The sequence below is a fragment of the Adiantum capillus-veneris genome, chromosome 18, assembly GCF_014529385.1.
Source record: "Adiantum capillus-veneris isolate H3 chromosome 18, ASM1452938v2, whole genome shotgun sequence".
In the NCBI taxonomy this organism is placed as follows: domain Eukaryota; kingdom Viridiplantae; phylum Streptophyta; class Polypodiopsida; order Polypodiales; family Pteridaceae; genus Adiantum; species Adiantum capillus-veneris.
In genome coordinates this window covers 125,134,866-125,150,898 of record NC_140948.1, presented here as the reverse complement: position 1 = coordinate 125,150,898, position 16,033 = coordinate 125,134,866, and the positions used below count along the sequence as shown (strand labels likewise).

General features: G+C 49.2%; 2 protein-coding genes across 8 annotated transcripts in view; one reads left to right on the top strand and one right to left on the bottom strand.

Annotated features, from left to right (window-relative positions):
• The window catches only part of SAR1 (SUPPRESSOR OF AUXIN RESISTANCE1), a 208,668-nt gene that overhangs the window by 99,565 nt on the left and 93,070 nt on the right, over positions 1-16,033 (top strand). The window lies entirely within an intron of this gene.
• LOC147436363 (uncharacterized) lies at positions 5,447-6,295 on the bottom strand. The gene has a single exon (XM_086488837.1). The coding sequence runs from the start codon at positions 6,260-6,262 to the stop codon at positions 5,447-5,449; it is 816 nt and encodes a 271-aa protein (XP_086344963.1). The 5' UTR covers positions 6,263-6,295.

Below are 16,033 nucleotides of genomic sequence, written 5' to 3'. Positions count from 1 at the left end.
GGTGCTGATCTCCTAACCCACTGTGGCGTGGTATTAAATACCATGACCTTGGTTTTACCAAGGTTGACAGACAATCCACTATCCTCTGTAAAACTATGCAATGCGTCCAAATGTCTCTGCATACCCTCTGGTGAGTCTGATATCAACACGATATCGTCAGCATACAATTGCATACCCTCTGGTGAGTCTGATATCAACACGATATCGTCAGCATACAATATCCATGTCCCCGCAAGCTGAGCACCTCTATCTCCTCCTCTGTCAATATAATCAGAGACCTCATCAACATACATACCAAATAAAGTAGAGGAGAGTGGGCATCCTTGTTTCACTCCGATAGTGGAGTGAACTATGTCAGATATCCCCTCTGATGTGCGTACATGTCCCATCACTGAACTGCACAATGCCATAATCCCCCATATCAGCGCTGTGGGTACCCCCAATTCCATAAGTCGGCGCATCAATCTGGCCCTCGTTACTGTGTCAAAAGCTTTGCGGAAGTCCACAAAGCTCCAATATATCCGTCTACCATGTGCTCGACCCTCGTCAATGATAGCTGTGAGTGTAAAGACATGATCTAGTTGAGAAACCTCTCCTGAAACCAGCCTGCCCAGGTGCCCGTATGCCCATAATCTCTGCCCAACTGCTCAGCCTATGCTCAAGGATGGATGCATACAACCGTGCCAATGTGTGTCCTACCATGATAGTACGGTAATTCCCCGGCACTGTGGGGTCTCCTGTCTTGAAGATAGGTACAATAGTAGATAATCTCCAAGACTCAGGAAAGCCCTCACACATGACACGGTTGAATTACCGTGCAAGTATCTCTGCCAACAAATCCCCAGCATGTATAATGTGCTTTGCTACCAAACCCTCATGATCCTGTGCCCGTCTGGTCTTCATCCTGTCAATGGCCTCCTTTACCATCTCAGTGGTAAAGAAGGTGCTCGTAGCCGGACATGGCTGTGGTGGATCTGGTAGTGGTGGTTGTCCAGGTACAATGTATAAAGATGCTGAATATTGCCCCCATATCTCTGTAGAAGTAATCACTGGTGGGGGAGACTGCTCATGGAATAGACGCCATGCCTCTCCTGAATCTCTACTAAGGAAGAGCTGATATAAATCTTGCTCCATCTGGACCAAGAAAGCTCGCTTCTTCCCGCACTAGTCGTTGTGTAGCAATACGAGACTGTCTATAGGTGATCACTCCCAATGTAAGCTCCCACTGTATCTGAGCTCTCCTCTGCCGACACCTCATCATATAGCTGTTCTGAGGCATGTGCCCAGAACGACGTCTCTGACCAGGTTGAGTGTGCGGGTATACCTCTGTCGCTACCCCATGTAATGTCACTGTCAGCATAGATGTGATCTCCTCCACTGTGTATACTGGTTCTGATGTGCATAAAAGCCTACGTATCTCCTCTGCATAGACTGTCAGTCTCTGGCGTAATAGTATAGCGTGGATGTCTACCACCCCGTGAGGCCTGAGATGTATTGTACTCAAAGGAGACTGATAATGTCAAAAGTGCATGATCTATTGTAGGGTGGTCTCGTACGGTCACGTACGTTTTGTCCACGTATGAAGACGTACGGTACTCATCGAACTAGAAAATTTTATGTCGTACGACATGGTTACGTACATTCAAAAATAAAAACATGCAATTCTTAACCCTAGATTTTACACTTGGGACAATTAGACAATTGGTTATCACAATGGGGATGTCGTGGTATTTAGTCAATACTATGCAGGATGGAGTTGATGATTATATTGTCTTGTGGGTGACTACCATGGGTCTATACCTTGAACTTTTCTTTAAGGGTGAATCTGGGCTTATCTTGGATTCAGTGAGCCATTGAGCAATCTCTCATGACTCATGAGAGAGCTTGAGAATGACTCGTGAGCTTGAGCCTTGAGTTGGAAGATAATGGAGAAGAACAGAAAGAGGGCATCCATGTATAGATTTAGAGTGTAGATACTTGCCCTTGAACAAGAGAGAGTTAGATGAGAGAGAGAGAGTTTGAACAAGAGAGAGTTAGATGAGTGAGAGAGAGAGAGAGAGAGAGAGAGAGAGAGGAGGCTCAAGGCATGTGGGAGGTGGAGGGCGGGGGGATCCTAGGCTAGGTGGGAGGGGTCCTATGTCAAAAGGTAACCCAAAAACCTTCCAAAAAAAGCACAGTCAACGGACTAAAACACCGGTCAAACGTACTAAAAAACCACCGGACGCAACGGACGCCTAGGCCAGACGGGACGCCACCAGACGCCACCGTACGCCTCGTTCCGTCCGACGAACGAGAACAACCCTGATCTATTGCTATCCCAAGAGGCCTGGGCCCCACCGTGAAATCCTAAATGTGAGAGATAAAGCTCGGATGTGTCAGAACATAGTCTACAGTACTCGACCCATGTCTGTGTGGAAAACAAGCAAAACCTGTAGACAATGGGAATGTCGGTAAGCCATTCAGTATGGCTAAACTATGAGTAGTCGTCATCTCCCTCAGGTATCTCCCATACTCTGTATGCTCTCTGTCGTGTGAGCATCCCTCAAGTCCCATCTCCTCTGGCTCTAGCTCTCTAAGCATCTCCTCTGAGGTGTCATAGAAGACCGTTTGTGAGTTGCCTGTACGTGCATTGAAATCCCCCAGAAGTATGATGTCTCCATCTCTGGAGAACTCCTAGATATCATCATCAAGTACAGAGTAAGGAGACTGTCCTTTGGGTGAAGCATATACTGAAGTGCTGGGACGAAAATAGCATATGGCGATGTACAAGAAACGTCTAGTCTCTGCCCTCAGCCTCACCCACAAGTATCTGGCCTGATTATCTCTCCGAACTATGTGCAATAGTGGTTGGAGCTCCTCTCTGAAAAGAACTGCTACACCTCCTGATCCTCTAGTCCCATGCGCAGATCTGGTGCATGTTCGACAAGCTGTCTCCCATCTGTATCCTGATATATGCGGCATTGACTGTCCTGGAGCCTGATGAGTCTCTGAGTAGAAAACAATGTCTCTGTCTGTGAAGCTGTCCTCAAAGGCCCCCACATCAAGTCTATACGAACTATTACAGTTCCAAACCGCCATCCTGAGAGTGGTCCCGTAGGTCTCGCGCCGTCATGTAGAGCGGTGCTCCGTAATCACTACTTGTCCATTTCTGTAGAAAGCGAACTTTCCCTTCTCCCTTGCTGCTATAATCTCTGGCATGACCTCTCTCATATGTGCAAGCTGTGAGAGCGTAAGATCATCTCCTAAAAAGATACCTGTTTTCTTGAGGGTTGGCCTCTTCTTTAAAAAGTCTTTCTTTTCTTCCATGGAGGGAAAGCGCAAAATGAGAGCCCGTTCTTTTGAACTCTCCCCATTACCTTCACTCTTCTTGCCCACTCCTCAAGCTTGTGTGTGCGAGGGGTTCTCCACCCCCATCATGGACATGAGGCTCTTCACCTCTTGGTCCACCTTATCTGAATCTTTTGGCCAGTCACTCTCACGTGTAGAGCGTGTACCCTTCTTCGTTGTTCCTCTGCTAGTGTCTTGTTGATGATGTCGGGTGTAGTCGGAATGTCCTTGCCCTTTCCCTTCTTGACAACTTCAATCCATTTTTCAGCCTCTTCCATCTTCTTTTGCGTTTTGGAGAGAAACTCCACCCATGAGGTCTTCTTTTCTCCTCCCTCCTTTATTTCTTTGACTTGTACTCGTATACTATTCAGCTCATCGATCATTGATGGCTGAATTTCTCCATCTTCAAGGCGTCCTCCCTCTTTGGTTTCGTCGAGTTCCTTCCGAAGGGCTGAGATGCTACCTTTTAAAGCTTGAATTTTGTCCCGGAACTCCTTGCGTTCTAGTTCCCTCGCTTGTTCCTCCCTCTTTTTCCATTCAAGAATTAAATTCTTCTCTTTCTTCCACTCATCCATGTGGGCTTTGCATTCTTTCAACTCCCTTTCAATGGCTGTCATCCTCTTGCTTGTGACCATGTAGTGCGTCGCCATCTCTCTTGTCTGAGAGAGAGAGAGAGAGAGAGAGAGAGAGAGAGAGAGAGAGAGAGAGAGAGAGAGAGAGAGAGAGAGAGAGAGAGAGAGAGAGAGAGATTTTTTAACGTCCATAGGAGGCCGAAATCGGCCTATGAGACAAATCAAAGTACATGGGGTGGGTGTCCTGTGGATACCGTGTGAAGGATGAAAAGGTACAAAGCAAAAATAGGTATCCTGTGTAAGGACTGAGGGAAGAGGGAGGTGGTACAAGGGTGGGGTTCTAAAAAACATGGGAGAGATGCAATCCTATATGCTGGGGTATATACAATCATGAAAGAAATGCTATCATATCTCTAGCTCCATCCTGTCCTGTAATCAGGGTGTAAAGACATGATGCATGGGTGAGTGAGGTGTGAACAATCCCCGTAGGATGGCGGCTGGATCTGCAAAAGCTTGGATGCGTCTCTCCTCTAGAGATCTGTAGTAGCGCTCCTGGATCTCTTGGATCTCTCTCTGGTGAAGTCGGGGTGCCCTACGCCCATGGGGACGTGGACGTTTGCGAGCTCGGACCTCCTCAGTCTGCTGTAAAGTCACTCCTCTTTGAGTATTTTGGGATGGTGGTACTACTGTGTCCCTCTGGAAGAAATCTGTAAGCTGTGTCTGGCGCTCGTCTCTCATGACTGATGATGTCTGAAGGAGAGAGTCCCTGTGCTGCTGTGCCTCTATGAGGAAGCGGCCGAAAAGTCGCTGGTCTCTGGACTGAAGAATCTGGTGTAAGGTGGGCTGATCTGCAAACAAAGTCGGATATCTGCCTCTGATCCCCTCATGTGCTCTACATCTGCACACAAAATGCTCCTCACTCTCAATGTCTGCTGTGCAAAGCTTGCATATCCTCTCTGCCTAGGGGACATGTGCAGCTCTCCCTGCCTCAATCTCTAGCTGGTGTGATGATACTCTGAGCTGTCCAATGGCAACCCGTGCTCTATGTGGCATGTGGACATCCATGTATCTCGGTCTCTGGATGAAACCATCTGCTAGGATGGTCAGGAAGTGGTCTCTGTAGTATTGCCTCTTCGTAGGAAGAGGCTCTCTGTGTGTGATCCATGTCTCTCGGATGTATAGCTGCAAGAGATCCTGTCTGAGAACTCGATTCCTCTCATGGTGTGAGAGGCGTATGTATGAGGAGTCAAGATCATACTGAAAAGGGGGCAAGTCTGTGATGTCCAAGCCATGGGATGTGAACCACTCTGTGACCTGTGAGTACCATGCTCTGGTGTCCCCCTCCTGATGTAGCTGTATCGATGCCTCGAAAGCTCTGCGTGTGAGTCTGTCTGGTGGAAGCTCTCGCATGCGCTGGATGAAGCAAACTGTCTGGAAGAGGGCGTCTACTAGCATCGGGGGTGCCGCTAGCTCTGCTCTGATGATGTCGTGTGGTACTGATGGTTTGCTATGGAGCAAACGAGAGATCATAATGATCTGTGGACGCTCTATCTGTGTCCAGCGAGTCCTGGTGCCCATACTGCGGCAGCGTACATCATGGCAGGTGTAACTAAAGTGTCAAAAAGCCACCCTTTGGTGCGGGGCTCCTGGAAGTGGGCGTGGTGGCATCTGCGCTCTAAGGTGGCCAATGCTGGTGCATGTAGCGCTGATGCCTCTGCGTATGTGCTGAGCTCTGCCTCAAGAACTGCCCCATATAGTTTGGCCAATGTGTGGCCAATCATGATAGTCCTGTAGTTGCGTGGGTCCAAGGTGTCGCCAGATTTGTGGATCGGCACAATGGTGTGCATGGTCCACTCCTCTGGTAGTCCCTCAACCAAAGCGCGGTTGAAGAGACGTGCTATCAAGGGGGAGAGGATGTTTGCTGCATAGATGAGGTGCTCGCTCTGTAGTCTAGTGTGGTCTGCTGAGCGGCCATGCTGGAGGCGTCGAATTGCCCTCTTCACCATACTAGATGTGAAGAAAGTCGAGGTGGTAGGTCGAGGGTCGGGTGGCTGCGGGATGAGTGGCTGCCCAGGTATCTGGTATAGGCGCTTGGCGTAATCATGCCAGATCTGAGGATCCTCCAGGGGGGTGGTAGGACGTGGCTCTCTGAGAATCCTCCATGCGGTGGCGCAGTCTGTACTCATGAGAAGGTGGTATAGCTCAAGCTCCTGTGCCTCTTCGAAGGCCCGCTGTTTACGGCGTGTGATGGCCTTCATCTGTCGCCGGACCTCGCTCTCAGTGATCTCCTCCAAGGCTCGTTGAGCCCGTAGATGCCTGTATAGATCTCTACACTCCTCGTCGTACCACCGGTTCTGGGGCATCGTCCCAGAGGGTGGAGGTCTACCAGTGTGGGTAGTATGTGGAAAGCAGCTGAGGGCTGAGGTGTGTAAAACTGCGGAAAGCTGGCTAGTGAGTGTAGAGAGTGGTGTATCTGGGTCAAGAGTGTAGATCCCCTCGTAGACATGCGATGAGTAAACTCTGGCTAGCTCATGTGTGAAATGTATGGGGGTGTGTGGTGTGAGTGTGGGTGGTGTGTGTGAGATGGGTGAGCCAGTGAAAGAGAGGGCAAGATATGCATGGTCAGCCCCAATAGGTAGTGGTGGGATGGTGAAGGATGTGAGCAGGTGAGCTGCCTCTCTGAAGCCGATGATGTAGTCCACTGTACTGCCGCCGCTGGGGACTGATGATGGTATGCAAGTCAGGCCTCCAGATGATGGCCATTGCGCCATCCCGTTGTAGATAACGAGACGGTGCTGTGATCCCAAGCGAAGTAGATGTCACCCGTACGGTGTCGGTGTGGTGGTGTCTCTGGAAAACCTCTTTGCCTCTGTGTTCTCCATGGTGGAGAGTAGCTCTGGGTCGTCAAAGTCGTAGATGTCACACTGTCTACTCTGTGTCCTGGCGTTGAAGTCTCCCGTGAGGAAAACTTATCCAAGCCTGGAGTATTCCATGATCTCCTCCCTGAGACATGCATATGGTGAAAGTGTATCATCCTCCTCCTCTCCTCCCTGCGTATGAGCCTCATCTGTCTCTCCTCCGCCTGTCTGTGCAAATCTAGAACCACTGGGTGCAAAGTAGCAAATGGCAATGTAGAGAATGTGTTCAGCAGAGAGCTCAATCCGCACCCACATATAGCGTGCTCCTGGGTCACGGGCTACTATCCGTATCCTGCTATGGAGTGAGCGACGGTAGAGGAGTGCTACTCCGCCAGATCCTCTAGTGGTGTTGTGTCGTGTGCACTTCCTGTGTGTAGACTCCCACTGATAATCCTGTACTCGGGGTAGACCTCTCTCTGAGCTCTCATGTGTCTCTGTGAGTAGAATGACGTCTCTGTCATGCATCACCTCCTCCAATCTCCCTGGGTGTGCCCACAGAGAGTCGTTGCAGTTCCAAACTGCCATGTGTATCTCCTCATATAGTGTCCCATAGGCCGCGAGTCCCTATGCTTTGGTCTTGCCATCGATGATGACCCGGCCGTCGCGATAGGAGGCTCGTTTTCCTTCATTGCGTGCTTGTTGGATCCGGGGCATGCATGCTCTTCTATGCTCCACTTGCATTTTTGTGAGGTCGTCATCTAGGTAGATTGGGGGGCCCGTGAGACCTCGTAGGATTACCCTCTTTCGGATGAAAAGGGTGCGTGCTTCTTCCGATGGGAATTGGAGTATAAGAGGCCTCTTCTTGGTGAGGTCTTTGCCGGCTCGCCAAACTTTGGTGAAGGGGGTTGGGTCTTCTACTCTGTAACCAAGTGTGTTGCATAAGGTTTTACCATCTTTCTCGGGGGTGGATTCCTTCCTTTCTTCAATGCTGGTGACTCGTATGTTGAGGCGACGGGCGTTCCGCATCTTCTCTTCTTCAAGGGTGGTGTGTACAAGGAGAGCTTCTTCCTTGTGGGCGTCCTCTTTCGCTTCTTTCTTGAGGTTCTTCTTGACCACTTCTACTCATCCCTCCTTTCTGGCTTCGAGCTTGTCTTCCAGGCTCTCAGTAAGGGCTTTAGTGAGTTCTTCTTTGATGGCCTCCTTTGTGTCCTTGTTGATTTCCCCTTCCTCGGGGGTAAGGGATGCAATTGAGGCCTTGAGAATGGCCATTTGCTCATGCATCTCTTCCTTCTCTTTCTTCCATCCTTCAAGCTCCTTCTTTTTGTCTTCCTTCTCCCTTGCCCATTCTTCTTTCTCTTTGTTCAAGACTTCTACTTCTTTCTCAAGCTTGGAGAGGCGGTTGATGATAGTGGTGATGGCGGAGTCGGTCAATTTCTTGTTTTCTTTGATCGTGGCGTGTAGCTTGTCCTCCATTTTGGCCATTTCATCCTTTGTGGCCCCTTTTGCCATAGCCGTTCAGGGGGTGACTCAATGGGTGAGGCCCCTTTGTATTGAAGGTTAAAAAAGGTGACGGGAGAAAACTTGACGGGCAGGGCAGTGGGAATAGACTCCTGCGCGCAGGTAGGCCCAAAACGAAACTTAAAAAAAAAAAAGAAATGGCTGCGCGCAAGTAATTAGGCGCGCAAAACAGGCTACGCGTAGGTAGCTGGGCGCGCGCAGGCAGTGCAGCAGGTCATGGCGAGGGTGCAGCAGGGCATGGCGTGCAGTCAGCAATCAACAGGGCATGGCGAGAGAGAGAGAGAGAGAGAGAGAGAGAGAGAGAGAGAGAGAGAGAGAGAGAGAGAGAGAGAGGGAGAATGAAATGAAATGTAATATTAACGTAGAGAGAGAGAGAGAGAGAGAGAGAGAGAGAGAGAGAGAGAGAGAGAGAGAGAGAGAGGGAGAATGAAATGAAATGTAATATTAACGTCTTCAAAAGGGCAAAATGACCTATGAGACGAAAAGTTTACATGTTCTGAATCTAATACCAGGTCTGGGTACAAATGTCAAAAAGTACAAAGAACTAAAAAGAAAATAAAATAGTGGGTTGGGGTGGGGTGAAAGCTGATACAAAGGGAATAGGAAATACAAAGGGTGAGCTGATACAATGGAGCTGTCTGACAGTAGAGAGAGAGAGAGAGAGAGAGAGAGAGAGAGAGAGAGAGAGAGAGAGAGAGAGAGAGAAGGTTTCGCCTACTGTTTTAGGGTTTCGAATCTCTGTTTTTTGCATTTTTAGGGTTTCGCCTGCTGTTTCTAGGGTTTCGAATCTCTGTTTTCTGCATTTTTAGGGTTTCGCTTGTTGTTTTTAGGGTTTCGAATCTCTATTTTTTGCATTTTTAGGGTTTTGCCCTGCTGTTTCTAGGGTTTCGCTTGCTGTTTTAGGGTTTTGAATCTCTGTTTTCTGCATTTTTAGGGTTTCGTCCTCTGTTTTTAGGGTTTCGCCTGCTGTTTTAGGGTTTCTGCTTCACATCAGTCAATACTTAGCAGCCCGAAAACCGTAATTGTCCGAAAACCCTAACTGTCCCAAACCCTAACTGTGCGCATCTTCCTACCGCCTGCAAGCGAAAGAGAGAAAGAGAGAAAGAGAGAGAGAGAGAAAGAGTCCAAGCTTCATTTCGGGTCTTGCTTTTCTCGTTTGCTAGTCTCGCCCATTCTTCATGGCGGCTTTGCCGGTCTCGAGTGCTACACACGGCGCTCAATCACCACTTGCCTGTCGCGTGGACTGTACTGGCGACCTGTTGACACGCATTGACTCCAAAATACAACACTCGGCACAGCATGCCTTGGTTGGCCGAATGATTGGACAGTCTGCACATTGCTCTTCTATACGTGATTGGTGTCAGACTGCATTGGGCACTACTCAGGGACGGGTCTCAGAGCTTACATTCCTTGGCAAGGGCATATTCATGGTACGTCTTTCAGATCGCGCCACTGCCTCAACTCTCCTGGCTCGCTCTCCGATACTCTCTGATCGGTAGGATGATATACTTGACGAGGTGGTATCCCGAGTTTACTACTGAGGAGTTTGACAGTTGACACCTTATTCCCAGATTCCCTCTGACGCTCTCCTTCCCGGATATGCCTGTCCATTTTATTGATGAGCATCTCCTTCAGATGATTGCTGCTTTTTTTTTTTTTTTCAAGAAAAAGATCCTTCTATTAGTTAATGAAAACTGCCCATAGGGCTACATCCACCTCTGCAAGAGAGGGCTACAACACGCATGATGGGGAGACTCTCCCAATGAAAAAACAGTATATATACAATGGGGCTAAATCAAGAAATGGGAGGAGGGAAGAGCCACACAGGTGGACAGTAGTGCCATCTGAGCACCCCCTGGACCATGGTGTAGAAAGGCCCAGGGCGCCAGAGTCGAAGGAAAGCCTCGCGGCGCTCCCGCATACGGTCGGAGCTGCCCTGTAGTCCCTCAAGCTGTCCTCTGAGAGTATGGATCAGCTCTAGCCAAAAGTCACGAATAGTCTCTGCTGGTGGCACAGGGCGAGCCTCAAAGATGCGGAAACAACAGGCCCACCAGATGAACCAAAGAGCTAGGCCGCTGATGAGCTCCGAGCACTCCTCTCTCTCACTGCACCACTCCTGTGGAGTAAGGTCTGTAGCAGACTGGAGTGCAGGTCGCCCCCCCTGTATCACTATCATCCTGCTGGTGGAAGATAGCTCAAACTGTAGTGCTGGGCCCGTGAGGGTGGACCAAGCCGCTGCCCCCCAAGTGTACTGTCGAGCCGCGGAGAGGGCAGGCATCAGCCGAAGAACTCGTAGCCACACCTGCTGGGCCGAAGGACAGTCCCAAAGACAGTGTCGTTGACTCTCCACCAACTGGTCACAGGCTGTACATGCGGCCGAGAGAGCACTATGCACAAGCCAGCTCCCTACTGCTGTGGCTCTGTGTGCAACCAACCACTGGAACAAAGTGACGCGCCTCGGCTGTCTGGAGTCCCACAGCCTCTTCCAAAAAGCTGCCAAGAAGTTAGAACTCAACTGTGAGACCCTCCTCCTCCCAATGACATGTTGCAGTGGGGCGGGCCTCTCTCTGCGCTGCAAGTATATGACGTCCAAGCCGAACAGTGTACTGGAAGAAAGGGACTCCTGGGCGGTCTGCAGAAGAGAAGGGGTCCCTCCATAGCCACTCACCAGGATCCCACTGTACTCGTGCCAGTGGACAACACTCCCAAGCCCATAGCCTCAGTGTCCTGTCTCGAGAGCTGCTGGGTCAGGGTCTATGACGCAAGTCCTCCCACAGATGCCCACAACTCGGATCCTCTGGAAACAACACTCTGCTACCTGCGGGGCCTCTACTGTAACTCGCTGTAAACGTCCCCCACCCTGAAGCTCAAAGAACAGGGCTGGGACAGTCTCTGAACAAGCCCTGACTGAGATGAGAACCTCCAGTCGTGTGAAGGCTCCCATCCATCGGGGTGCTACTGGCTCGAGAGGCGTGAGCCACTCAGCTGGAACTGACTCTGAGATGTCCTGACACATGCTCTGAATCCCTCTCATGCCCTGTAGCTGGACACCCTGCACCTCCTCTGACAAACCTGTGAACTCTAGCCAGTCACCTAGAGAGCGCGTTGGACCTGCTGCCATGGGACCCCATGAAACATGAGGCCTACTCCCAACCAAGTGGCCTCTCTGAGTGCTAACCATGGGGTTCCAGACTAGGGGCTGTGGTAGGCGCTCCTCCGTGCATGTCGGTTGTCTCTGCTCTAGGCCACGCCGTAAGAGCTCACAAGAGAGAAGCAAACTCACAGCGAATCGGTCCTCCAGTCTCTTGCTGAAACCAACTCGGCGTAACTCTGTAAAGATCCATCTGGTCGAAGATTGCCAAGGGCATCCTGACTGAGGGACCCTGGCACGAAGCCTCTGCAGCAAGAACTCTTTCCAGGGCTCCTCGCCTGGAAGAAGTCCTCTGACGACGAACTTTCCAAGAAGGGCTCTGCTCTGCTGTGCTGGATCAATGATCCCAAGCCCTCCCTGAGAACAAGGAAGTGTGATGACCGACCATGCCACCTTGGCTCGGGCAACCTGAGTGTCGCGACCTGACCAAAGGAAGTTCCTGATCAGCCTCTCTACCTGGCTGATACAAGAACTCGAGAAGATCCAGCAAGAAGTGATGTACCACATAGTTGCCAACAACACCTGGTTGGCAACTACTACTCTACCAGCCAACGAAAGTCGTGCTGAACTCCAGTGTAACAGCTTTCTCCTGATGAACAGGAGAAGAGGAGCAATCTGCTGCTCGGGGGCCAAATCCAAACCAACCTGACAACCCAAGTATCGACCTGCAGTCCCTGGGGGAATCCACCTGAAACCCTCTCCTCGCATCCACTCTGGCACAGGAGCACTGCCAACCGAGAAAGCCACTGTCTTTCTCCAGTTGATCAATGCGCCCGATGCACAGCAGAAGGTCTCAAGAGCCTGCCCACACCTGTGTAAATTGGCCTCCTGGCCCTCTAAGTACAAGGCTGAGTCGTCGGCAAACTTAGCGTCCAGAAGCTCATCTCCCCGTATCGGGAGTGCTAAGCCCCTCAAACGAACCTGCTGCGACACCAAAAATCTGCTTATCGCCTCCGCATAGAACAGAAAGAGAAAGGGGGCAAGAGGACAACCCTGTCTGATCGATCGTGTGAGCATGAAGCGCTCACCTCTACCTCCTGCCAAAAGCACCTGACTGTGAGCCTGTCTGTACAAAGCTGACACCCCTCTGATCCAAGCCTCTGAAAAGCCCAACCTTCGAAGCGTGCCCTCCAGAAAGTCCCAGTCAACTCTGTCGTATGCCTTCTCAAAATCGAGGAGAAGAATCACAAGGTCCTCCCCACGGAGACGTGCCAGGGAAGAAGCCTCCCAGAAAGTGAAGATGTTGTCAAGGATACTGCGTTCCTTGACAAAACCTGTCTGAGTCCCATGTATAAGGCTCTCCAAAAGTGGCTGAATCCTCAAACTCAGAGCCTTGGCAAGAATTTTGTAGGCTGAGTTGAGGATGGTGATGGGGCGCCACTGTCGAATCTCATCCAAGGAGCCACCGTCCTTTGGAATGAGGTAAATCAGGCCCTCACTCATGCTATCCGGCATCACTCCTGTGTGCAGAATGTACTGAAAGGCACTACAAAGATCTGGGCCAAGCAAGTCCCAGTACTCCAAGAAGAAGCTGGGAGTCAGTCCATCCTCACCTGGACAGCTACCACGAGGAAGGGCCCTAAGAGCTGTATGCAGCTCCTCAAGCTGAAGAGGTATCTCCAGCCTTTGGCGCATCTCCTCAGTCACAAGACAAGGCATCTGAAGAGGTATCTCCAGCCTTTGGCGCATCTCCTCAGTCACAAGACAAGGCATCCCTCTAGAGAGAGAGAGAGAGAGAGAGAGAGAGAGAGAGAGAGAGAGAGAGAGAGAGAGAGAGAGAGAGATGAAATGTTACATTAACGTCTTCTAAAGGCCAAAATGACCTATGAGACCAATCTGTTACAAAGTGGTGAATGTGGTACCATGTGTAGGTACAAGAGACGAGATACTAAAATGAGTCTAGAAGTGCTAGTAGGTGGAATTGTGTGGGGTATATGTGACCACTGATACAATGGGCGCCCAATACAAGAGGGTGATATAATGGGTGATGAATCCATCATCATCTGTAATGTGGATGTCGAGATACTATGGCTCGAATCGTCCGTTGTCTTCTTCGATGCTTTGGAGCTCCTCTCCTCACTTGTGGGCGTCACGATCTTCCTAGCTCCAAGGCTTGTTCGATTAGAGTACTGCGGGTGTGAGGATCAACTCAGTTTTGCAGTGGTGGCTGCTCCTCTCTCGGTCCATTGTCTATGATGTAAAGAAGTGGGTAATCTGTCTCTAGGATCGTCTCTCTCTAGATCTCCTCAATAAACTATCCTATCTTTTGCTCTTTGTAACTCAAGTAGATACAGTTCAAGACATCTTTGGTCCCAATGGCTCATGATTATGGAGAAGGGTTCCAAGCCCTCTCTGAATAGAGAATGGAGGCGACCGCGTATTTTGTAATACATTGTGCACTCTCATATTTAATGCATCTCCGTCTGTGGCTTTGTATGGCATAGGTGGCATATCGTGCTAGCTGCTAGTATCCCTTTGAGTCTACCAATCTCAATCTGAAGTTGGTGTGAAGATGTCTGTATCTTACCAATGGCACACCGTAACCCTTTAGATAGATGTGTATCCATATAGCTGGGTCGAATAACAAACCCATTCCCTATGAGTTGGAGAAGATGCTCTCTATAGAAAGCCATCTTCGTGCCCAACTCTTCTGTTGGTTCTATTCATGTCCTCCTTGCTTCCAACTGGGTCAGGTCCTGGCTAATGGGTCTAGTAATCTCCACCTGTGTAAGAGACATCAATGTCGCATCAAGGGAGTATTGGAATGGAGGCAAGCTGTCCATGCTGAAGCCATGTATCTTGAACTATGAGGACGTGTGCATACGAGGATGATGTGTCCCCTTTGTAAAGGTAACTGTCTAGAGGACTTGTCACTTAAGGGCCAATTTGGCATATCTGTCTATCGTAGTATCCCATAACTTTTGCATAAAGGAGATTGATCCAGTAAGCGCCTCTATCTCCTTAAGGGGGGCTGTAGAGTCCGCTATAACGATCTTGTTTTGCACGGAGGCCTTGGCTCTAATCAGTTGAGAGATCATAGATACCAAGGGCCTCTCCATAGCTCTCCACCCATAGAGCATAGCTGAAGCTACCAAGGTATCAAAGAGCGAAGAGGACATCCTCTCCAATCCTCCCAAGGCCACACACGTTGTGGTCAGTCCAGTCATTGCTGCTTTCTTCAAAGAAAACCTTGGCCTAGTGAAGACTACCCTAAGATCAGTTTGCATATGTGTACTCTAGAATTTCCGTACCATAAGTGAAGGTAGGTGTAACAGGCTTGGATACCCAAGTCGTTAATCTGGCACGACAGAGCAGAGAATCACTTAAAATACTCACAAACCTAATCACAGTTAAATAAGTCGACACGGCCCGGCATATTTTCGTGCCCATAGGTATTGACCCTAGAATTTGGCGCCCCTTTCGGTATTTGTTTTTATATTATTGCTTGGGAAAAGTTGCAACGCCCGCGGGCCCTCTCTGCTCGGATGCTCAGTCGCCAGCACACACCGAGTGAAAGAGTGGGCTTGGGTTCCTATCTAGAGGCCGTTGGCCATTTAAACTCAAAAGCAATACATGAAAGGCAACAACTCAAAAGCACTGGGCCAAAAGCAGCCATCAAAAATCACCGAAATCTGTAAAACCTGCCATGTGGTTTGTGAGCGTAAAATGCGGAGGTCCGTACTACTGCCACGTCAGCATGCCAACGCAATTTCGGCCGTCCGTATAGTTTTGCCACGCCATCAACTGGTCCTAGCCCGGGTGGTCATGCCACGTCATCAGTTTGTGACATACCCCCCTCTTGAAAGACTTGTAATCTCCCTCGATTACGCCTTCAAAATTAGACATAAGCCATAAACTAGTTTAGCAGACACTGACTCTAAGTATTGACGCACTAGATGACACAAATCCAACACTTGTACAAAGACGACAGTCACATCACATCACATCACATTCAAATCATATCACGTAGATATCATCCAGATCTAGGACCATGATTCCTGGCAATGTATTTAGCAATCGCATCTAGATCCACACCAGACCTCACTGATGTCGTATTAACTAATTCTTATTGCGATTATGTCCATAGATTTCTCAAGACCGAAATGCTGCAGTCATTTTGTCAATCATTCTATCTTTCAATCCTACACTCAAACACAATCACATGTGTGAGTAATCAAAATCAGATTCATTTCTGGGAATTCGAGTTTTTCAATCACACACCGAGTTCTTACTGAACGAAGTGGTTCAATGATTTAGTCTAGTCATCTTATCGCTGTGTAGCCATCTCTTCCCTCGGGAACTCTTGATGGGCTCACCACAGTATCATTAAATCATTCATCATTATCATTCAAAATTCATGATTCTTATCATCATCATTCTGGAGGTACCATTGCTCCGGATTGCATTCAAATGCAAATTCATCATGATGTCATTCCCGATTTCATCTGTTATTTGTTCACAAACAACTAGATCTTCCAAAAAACATTAATTTTATAAATCAAAGTCCTCTTCGGGAATTTTTATTTCAAAGTTCTATTCATAAAGTCATAAAGGACGATACTCTCAGCACATCAGTATCCATTTCAATGTCCTTTCCATTATCTGGT